At 41.5% G+C, this 9,962-nt stretch overlaps 1 protein-coding gene across 3 annotated transcripts in view; it reads left to right on the top strand.

Moving 5' to 3' along the window:
- Window positions 1–9,962, top strand: part of KDM4C (lysine demethylase 4C) — a 459,581-nt gene that overhangs the window by 294,332 nt on the left and 155,287 nt on the right. For all 3 annotated transcript variants that reach the window (XM_019555111.1, XM_019555112.1, XM_019555113.1), the window contains exons 15-16: window positions 3,009–3,225; window positions 6,080–6,156. In XM_019555111.1, the coding sequence (XP_019410656.1) occupies window positions 3,009–3,225; window positions 6,080–6,156 (294 nt within the window). The remainder of the gene's footprint in view (window positions 1–3,008; window positions 3,226–6,079; window positions 6,157–9,962) is intronic.

Raw genomic sequence — 9,962 nt, 5'->3', positions numbered from 1 at the left:
AACTGGACACAGTACTCCAGCTGCGGCCTGACCAGCGCCGTGTAGAGGGGGAGCAAGACCTCTCTGGGCCTGTTAGTGATGCCCCTGTTGATGCAGGACAGGGTGCGGTTGGCTCTGCCTATTGCTTCATCGCATTGGCGGCTCATATTCATCCTGGAGTCAATCCTGACTCCAAGATCGCTCTCTGCCTCTCTGCTGCCGAGAGGGTCAGCCCCTAACCTATAACCATAATGCTGGTTCCTTCTCCCCAGGTGCAGCACTCTGCACTTGTCCTTGTTGACCCGCATCCTGTTCAGATTCGCCCACTTCTCTAAGCTATCCAGGTCTGCCTGGATGTTGTTTCTGCCTGCCAGTGCATTCACTTTACCCCACAGCTTTTTTTTCATGTTGAAGACAATAATTCTTATGTGGTTTGGGTGCTAGTTTTGAGATCTCTGCTTTGGTACCTTTTTAAATGAACTGATCTTCAAAGTCTTACTAATTGGACAAAAAAACATAAAAACTTCCATTTACTGGCTCAGACCGTAGGTCCGTCTTGCCCAGCATCCTGTGTCGCAGTGGCAGAGAGTGGATGCTGATGCCCCTTTCAACCAAGAATTTGTCCAATCCCTTTTTGAATCTGACTAAACTGTTAGCTTCCACAACATTTGGTGGCAACAAGTTCCACACTTTAAGTATATGCTGTGTGAAAATGAGCTTCCTTTTTTTAATTTTAAACTAACTACCTTTCATTTTGTGACCCCCATAGCTTTTGTATCGTGAGAGACAGTAAATAATAAATTCCTATTTACATTGCTTTGCCATTTATTTATTTTGTAAACCCTTTTTATATCCCCTCCCTCAAGCATCTCTCTTCTAAACTGAATAGACCCAGTGTCTTTAGTCTCTCCTCTTACGGAAACCTGTCCATACCACTAATTATCCTTGTTGCCCTGTTCTGTACCTTCTCTTGTTCTTCTATATCCTTTCTGAGGTGTGGGAACCAGAACTGGGCACGATATTCAAGCTGTGCATGCACCCTGGATTTATAATGATCCTTTCAATTCTGTGTACAATGCCCATTTTAATAATCATTTTGTTTGTCTTTTGAGGGCTACTGAGAACTGAGCTGATGTTTTCAGTGAACTGTCCACAGTGAATCCCAGATCTCTCTCTTGCATGTTAACAGCTAATGTAGAGCTCATCATAATTCATAGTTTCTAGGGTTGGAAGGGACCTGAGCAGATCATCGAGTCCGACCCCCTGCCATGCCAGGAAAGAGTGCTGGGGTCAAATGACCTCAGCAAGGTGTACATCTAGCCTCCAATGTAGGTATAGTTTGGGTTATTTTGTCAAGGTGTATCACTTACACTTATCAGCATTGAATTTCATTTGCCTTTTAGTTGCCCATTTGTTCAGTCATGCCAGATCCTGTTGTAGTTCCTCGTAGTCTGCCTTGGTCTTTACCACTTTGAATTGTTTTGACATCTACAGATTTGGCCACCTACTCACCCCTTTTTACAGATCATTTATGAATATGATAAACATCACTGGTTCCAGCACAGATCTCTGGGGGGCCCTGCTGGTTGCTTCTTTCCATCCTGATATTAACTATTTATACTCGCTCTGTTTGCTAAGCAAATTTCTAATCCATAAATGGACATTCCTTATAATCCTTATAATGTTTGGCAATCCAAATCCAATCCTGCTTATTGGCACCTTCAAAGACCTCTAATAGTTTGGTAAGGCATGATTGCATGACAGTGTAAAGAAATTTGATTGAATTGTGGTTTTGTTTTTAACCATTGGAGTTTTACTTTTTCATATATGAATGGATTCAATTTAAAGGTGAGATACACTGTATCAACTATGTTTATATTAGTAGATGTATAGAAAAATAGCATTTGCTATGTCTTGGGCATTCCCACTTCTTGTGCACCTGCAAGCAAAAATTGATGATGTTTAAAGTTATACATTACAAGTAATATAAAAACTTTAATGACTTGGGCCATTCTTTACATTTTTATGAATTAATTTGATCTTGAAGCATTTAATCTTGAAACATTTAAGGACTGCTGCAGATTAGCTGAAGTTTACTTGGTTTTACAAACTCCAGAAGGCTACAGATATTGGCTGACCTACAGTGCAAAAGGAAAGAGTTTGTTCTCTAAAGAGTAGCAAACCTTTCCCAGCCAAGAAGTTTTGCAGCGGACAAAAGCTGCAAAGCTTCTCCTGGAAAAGGGCATGAATATAAATTCAACACCTCAGATGCTCCCCAGAGCTCCATATGGTGGATGGGGACTTGCTTTTCTTTGTCTTTGAGTTTGCACAGCCTATTAGAGTTCCGGCAGACCTTGAACTGAAATAAATGACTCTGAGAAATATCACTGTTCCACAACAGAGTCGGGTATCAGGGATAAGGTGGGGGGGAGTAGCACTTTTATTTTCCTCTTCCTCTTGGTAGGGAAACTCCGTGCTGTTCCCAGCTTATTCGATGAGGACACTTCTTGCCTTTGGAAGGTAAATTGGCATGATTCCCTTCTTCCCCACTCAGGCTTATGTCGAAGGATGGGATATTCAGAACCATGTTGCTAATTTAATTCTGGCTTTTCAGATAGGATGTTTCTTTTAATTATTTTACGAGGCTGATGAGAGACAAAGCTGCTACATCTGTTAACAAGTCATACTTACCTGCTCCTGGAGTTTGAGGACCAGCTTCACAATTGCATTTGAGCTTGATGAGGCTCAGTGAGAAAAGTGAAATGATAGTAATGGGTACCATAAATTGAGAACAGTTGTGGCAACACTAACTTTTGGTGCTATTTTTAATTTTACAGCTATCAAAATAATCAAGTAGCTAAAGAAATTGGTAGCGATGTATATTTTGGAAGAAGCTAATTTTCTTGTGAAACTGTTACGCCATTAGTGTAGGAACTGAAGGGGAAAAATATAGCCACAAAAATCAAAACAACAAATAAATAAGCCCTTTGTGTCTTTTAGTTAAATATAAATATTGTATATTTTTCCAGCCTGACAACTATAATGAAGAAAATTATACGTGTGGGGAAACAAAATCAGATGAAACGTTTACGGCCAAAAATGAAAAGACTAAACCACTTATTCCAGAGATGTGTTTTATTTATAGCGAAGAAAACACTGAAAACTGTCCATCAAATGCCTTTATTGAAGAGGATGGAACAAGTCTTCTGATCTCCTGTGCAAAGTGTTATGTACAGGTTCATGCAAGTAAATAAACTAATTGTTCAAATTACAGAATTTGTGATTTACAGTTTTGTTTTAATGTCTATATTATAGTTTAAATAATAGTTAACATATTTAGACTATTTCCATTTGTTGTGCTTAGGATGCTTATAGCAGCATTCTGTTTTAGGAAATAAAATATTCCACGAATTGTTAACTTTGGCTTGAAGATATCAAATAATTGGCAGCCTATTATCTGTCAATCGGTATCAGTAAGGAATAGGTAAAAGTTTTGTAGCTAGAATATCATCCTCATTAAGTGGTATGATATAACCTTAGCTTAATAAAAATACATGCATTATTGTACCTCTTGCTGCTCTGATTTCATGATATCTCAAAAGTTGGGGCCCGTATATAGCTGAAAAACTTCCCAGAAACACTTTGATTGTAGTTGATGCCACCTTTCCAAGTCAGTGCCATATTTCAGTTGGGTGGTAGACCCAAGTTCCTTGACTTTTTGTGAGCAATAATTGCATCATAGCACTTTTATTATTAATTTTCATGTTAGGTCCTAATAGAAGTTTTTCTCCATTTTGCCTTTCACAACTGGGGCCTGATATAGGAGTTGCAAAATCCTCTTCTATCTTTAGTTAAGGCAAGACTTTTTTTCTTCCTATTTTAAAATGTTCTGTTCCGTCATGAGTGACTGGTGCCTCCTGAATCTGGGGTGGGGGGGGCACCCGCAGAAGCCACCAATGGCAGCGGCCCTGGGGGTGGGCACCAGCCCTACCAACAGCATCAGTGTCAGCTGTCAGGAGGGGTACTGGCCCTGTCAGGGGAGGGGTACGTGCACCCCCATGCACCCCATACCAGTTGCCTATGTGTTCTGTTGTGGTACTCTGTTAAATTGCTGGCTTGAAATTTGTTGAACCCAGTTGGAGCTTTGAACTCTGAAGAATCTGAAAAATCTTCAGTGTGAAGAATGAAGTGCTTTTCTACAGTACCTCCAAACAATGCTGAGATTTGATTAGTTAACACTGGGAAAGCACAGCGAGATTCTCGTATGAAAGTGTTATGTAAATACAAAGAATTAGTGTTACTGCAGTGATTCCGATTCTCAGTTTTTACTAGAGGTGCACCTATACATTGGTCTGATATCAGATAGGCACCGATATAAAGAAAATTGACTGCATCAGAAATCGGCCCCTGGCTAGTAGTTTGGCTGATACATGCCTGTGTATGTATGCAGCCGCAATGCAGCATGTAGGCGGCAAGGAGCACAGCCTGGCAGCGTGGAAGCTCCGCGCAGCTGGTAAATCTGTTGTGGTGGAAGGGGGCGGGAGGGAAGGGGCATGTTGGGGGGCAGATCAAGGCCCCCATGGTGAGGGAGGGAGTGGGGCTGGGGCTGGGGCTGCCTAGCTAGGGCAGGACAGGGCATGGGATGGAGCTGAGACTCATCCGAGGGGGCCCAGAGGGGTCGGCTCCCACTGTTGTGTGTACCCCAGGAGGACGTGGGGGGCATGTGCCCCTGGATTTGCATGAGGTGGGGGGCCTGCCACTGTAGGCTGGGACCAGGGTTGCACCAGGTTCTTTCCAGCATGTGGCGGGGGTGTTGGGCTGAGGCTGCACTTAGGGCAGGTGGTGGTGGTGCTGGGAGAGGGCTATGGGGTTGGGGGGTGTTGCAGCCACCCAAAATTCTCCATAGCCCCTCATAGCCCTCCCTCCCAGCACCACCGCCTCCTGCCCTGAGCACAGCCGTGGCCCAACTGCCCCCACTTCCCCCCACTTTCCCCCCAGGAAAAGCCTGGCACAGCCCTAGTCTGAGCTTGCAGCAGTAGCCCAGCTTGCCCACACCCTGTGCAGATCCTGGGGTATCCCCCCGCCCCCCTGGCTGCATGTATCCCAGGATGCATGCAGCAGCGGGGGCTGCCCCCCGGTCTTTGCGCCCCTGGTTGAGCCATGACTCTATCCCATGCTCTGCGCCCCGGTGGGGAAGTGCCTGTCCCCAGTCCCACTTCTGCCTCACTGCAAGGGCCTTGATCTGCCCCCTCAACTCCTTCCCTTTTCCCTCCCCTTCCACCACAATAGATTTACCAGCTGCATGCAGCTTTTCAAGCTGCCGGGCTACATATTGGAAATGGGATCAGTATTGGCTGGTGTGCCTCCTTAAAAATCAGCTCTTGGTATTGGCCCCCAAAAGCTCTATTGGTGCACTCCTAGTTTTTACCATAGGGAAAAATTTATGACATTTACTACATTGGAAGAATAATAAAGTTACTTATTTTCAGGGATCAGAGCTACATGTAATTGCTATTTGTGCACTTCATAAAGTGGTCATGGAGTAGGATTAAGCTTGACCTCAGAAGGGGTATGTTGTTTAGTGTTTTGTCACAGGGCATCTAGTATATGTATAATATAGCTGAATTGTATAGAGCAGCAGTCTCCAAAGAGGGGTGTGCACCCCCAGGGGTGCGCAAGATGATTCATTGGGGTGCGGGAAGAAAATTCTATTTATAGAACTTCTATTTATATTTATAGAAATATACCTATATTGGGGGTGCGTGCTCAAAAATTTTTTACTGATACGGGTGCGTGATCAAAAAAGTTTGGAGACCACTAGTATAGAGCTCTAGACATCAAGAAGGGAAGAGTATATTAACCTTAGGGTGGCCAATCTGTGGCACTCATACCACAAGTAGTATGTGCAGGTTCTGTGTGTGGCACATGACAGATCACAGCACTGTGGCAGACTGGGCAGAGAGCAGAAAGCAGAGTAGCAGATTGGGCAGAAAAAGGGGGGTCAGAGTGGCACTCAGGGAGGGTGTGGAGCTAATTTGTGACCCACCTGCCAAAACAGTTATCCCCTTCTGTATTAATCAATCCATCTTTCTTATTATAGGTTGTTACGGCGTTCCTTCTCATGAAATCCATGATGGATGGCTGTGCTCTCGATGCAGAAAAGGAGCCTGGACAGCTGTAAGTTGGTCAATTTATTTAGTTATCCTACTCACTGCAGGCTACCAAAACAAGCACACAAGTTATTGTATGTGGAATGCAGCCTGTAGGGCTGGGTTCTGTTGAATATACCACTTATTGCTGAGGAAAGACTTAATTAATTTAACGATATGATTAGCTTAAAATTTTAAATTTAATTTCATTTTGAGAGAGATAAATTTGAAAGTGTTTTGCATACTTAAGGAACTTGTTAGCAAGTAGAATACTGTATGTGTAATATCCTTGGAAATAATTAAAAAAAAAAATTCACATTTGATTAAAAAAACCCAAAAAATGACATTTCATCTTAATATTTTAGTCTGATTCTATGAATGAGGAGAAAAGGAAGGGAAAGGTAAAATGAAATTTATTATCAGGTGTGAAATTGTTCTTATGAAACATTTAGGAATTTACACCCATGAATTACCTTTAAAGGTTAATGGATGGTTATCAAACATTTTACTTCCAAAGCCATATATACCTGTTGTATGATTAAAAAGAAACAAATAAAAAACCTCAAACTAATGGCTAAATATTGTTGGAAATAAATAAATAGTAGTTGATAAAGTGCAAAAACAATATTTTTGTTTAAGACCATAGGAGAGATGAGGACTTTTGTGGGTGATATCTTTTACTGGACCTTCTGAATAGTCAGAAGGGACATGGACAAGGTATCGGATACCACTGTACCCATCTGAGGAAAGGTGTGGTGGTACCTGGAAGCTTGTCTGTGTCCCTCCAAACAATACAGTTAATCCAATAAAAGATATCACACACAGAATGCTTGCCTCTTAATTTTTTTCTCGACTACTGTATCACCCAAACCTACCACAGTTTCCCTCGGGGGGTCAAAATGGACCTCAACAACTTGATTAGCTGGTACTAACCTGAAAAGTAAGATTCATAATGTGCCTTTATTATCCATGTATCCTGTGTAGCAACCATTTCATAACCTCTGATTATATTTTGCATTTTACCTGATGAAAAACGTAATATTCACTCTTAAAAGCCAGCACTTTCCAATGATGATTGTTGCAACTGAAATACTGCAGTTCTTCTTTCATGACATGAAATGGTTATAGGAACTCTTTCACCTTTGTATGGTGTGGGTAAATACTGAATTTTTAATGGAAATTACTCTCCAATTAGGAAATGACCATTTAGTTTTATATTTACTTTTAGCACAGCTGGAATTTTATTGTAACCAGCCTTCTTCCCCCTGGGCTTCCTCAACAAACTCCTTTTACATTTTGTAGCAGCAGTGTTTGCTAAGAAATTGTTTCCTCATCCAGTTTAGAAACATAAGTAGTATGTAACAGACTTCATTAGTTCACATGTACTTTTGACTTAATGTAGCACATTTGTTCTGATATTAATTTCACAAAACACTTGCATTAATTTAATGGACAAGATGCTTGGCTTGTAAAGCTTCCTACTAGTCGTGAATGGTACTTGACAACCAAATACAGGGAGATTTAGGCACTCAAAATTAAAGACCAGATTTTCCAAACTGTCTGTCTAAATTGCGCTTAGAAAATATTTGCACGTACATCAAATTAATAACTACAAACACAAAATAACTAAAAAGACATATTATTTGCTTTTTGCATTTTCAGTAGGGATCTGTGATGTAGATGGTGCAAGCTAAGCATGAGTTTTCTGAGTTTAGATAAGGACCCACCTAAAAATGGCAATAAACAGCACCCTTGGGATGTGGTCATGCCTAACTCTGACATTTACCTTATTCTGTCATAATGCTTAAGTATCTCCCAATCTTTTCAGCTGAATCCAGGGCTGTCCCTAGTGGGGGATGAATCGGGGCGACCGCCCCAGGCCCTTTGCTTTGGGGGACCCCGCCGTCAGTGCAGTTTAGCTGCCACACTCTGCTGCTGCCAAGCACTGCTGCTCACCATTCCCCTCCGCCCCCCGGGGCCCACACAGGTTGATATGCCCCAGGCCCCGCATGCCCCTATGGACAGGTCTAGCTGAAATCAGATGAAAAGAGAAATTATCCTACCATCTGTATTTGAGAACCTGATTCCCTCACTCCATGCAGCTATGGTTGTTGTGGCTAGTTGTGATATTATGGTTCTGTGTTCTTATGAATAAACTCTTTGGAAGAAGTCTTGCTGCAGTTTTCAAAGAACAGATTTTTTTTTTGGTTGTGATGTGTGATGCTTAGGCTTTATCCGAAATATAGAAACTGGACTCTGCGAGGCAAGTGGCCACCAGGATAGTTATCCTGTATCCATCTTCCTTTAAGGACATTTTAAAAATCCTGATTTTGCTACTTCGGAAGCTTTGAAGAAGATACAAGGGTCTTCTCTTCTGTAAAACACAATATTATTACTGTATGGCCTTTTTCTTACAGTTTTAAATCACTTCAGGATCCCCAAAACAAGGGTAATATTAGCAAATTTTAAGAGTAAAAATGTAAACAATTATGAGTTTCTTTGTGTCTGCTGGAAAGTAAAGGAGATGAGAGGGACAGGACTGTGTGGTGTGCATATTAACTAAACTGGGGGAGAACAAGAAGAGACAGATTTACAACTGGTCATTACAAAAGTACAGTCCCATTTATAAACGTGTAGTCCAATGTTGCTTAGTGAATAGCTATTAAAATATGAACTGAATCAATTTCTAACTCTGTAATGTGTTTTCATTTTAGCAGGCAAAGCATTCTTACTAGGCAAAATTCAATTTTTCTCTTTCACTGGTCACCAGAAAAGCTTGTTAATGACTCCTCATCAGGCAATCAGGAGCTTCAGGACTTCTGGAACTGCTTTTGTAACTATTCTTCCAGAGTCATGGGTGGGTGTGTGGGTGGCAGGAGGTGGCAAAAGTCAATCCTAGCAACTGACAGAGTGCCTTTAACTCAGAATCTAATTATCAGTTAAACGGACAGGGTTAGACAGCCCTGCTGCTTCAACAAAAAGTTTGTCACTTTCCTTTCAGAGAAAGGACAGCTATGGCACCTCTAAGTTTGGGTGATTGTAAGGGGAACATTCATGAGATTCCTTGTGTGACAACAATAGGGATGGAGATTCTGATGGTTTGTTAAAAATGCTGAGAACCTTCAGAACATTGGCCTGAGGTCTAAGATTAAAAATAGTTTATGCTTTAGCTACAACACTTAGTGGTGTGACTCCAGGGAGGAAAAGGTAACACGGGTCTGTAGTTTTTTATGTAACTGGCATGTTTAATTTGCGAAACCCAAGGGAAAAAAAAAAGAATATTTACTCCTGCATTATACTGCTTTCATGTGGGAGGGACATTTTGTGAATTTACTGAAGAAATGCTCCTACTGAATTTTACAGGGCACTCAGGTTACATGTTAACAGGCTATATTAGAAAAGAGAGAGAGGCAGCATTCATGTTGGGAAAGAATCTTAATGCTTGGTGTAGGAAGTTGAGATGAGACAAATGACAGACGTAGAGCTTATTGAATTTTTTGCCAAAACTTTCTTTTCATTAACAAATAGTAATCTAGTGGAACTGAGACTTTTTGCAACAACATGCCAGTTCCAAAAAATCTTTTGCCAGGAAGGGTTTCTAAGGTCTAGAGTAGAATTTCTGGTGGTATGTCAGGTATAGGGAGACCCTTCCCAGAATAGCAAATAGTCAGACTAGATGGATGAGGGGAGACAAATTTAGTTATGTATGTAGTATTGACCAGTTCCAACAGGGGAGGTTGAGAGAGGACCCATCCTACCATATGCAATAGCTTTGTAGTAAGGGGAATCAGCTAGGTAATGGGAGAATGGCAGATAAGAGGCTTGAACTTGAGT

This window comes from Crocodylus porosus, unplaced genomic scaffold (genome assembly GCF_001723895.1).
Source record: "Crocodylus porosus isolate Cpor-Errol unplaced genomic scaffold, CroPor_comp1, whole genome shotgun sequence".
NCBI lineage: Eukaryota > Metazoa > Chordata > Crocodylia > Crocodylidae > Crocodylus > Crocodylus porosus.
This window is presented reverse-complemented; position numbering and strand designations above follow the sequence as displayed.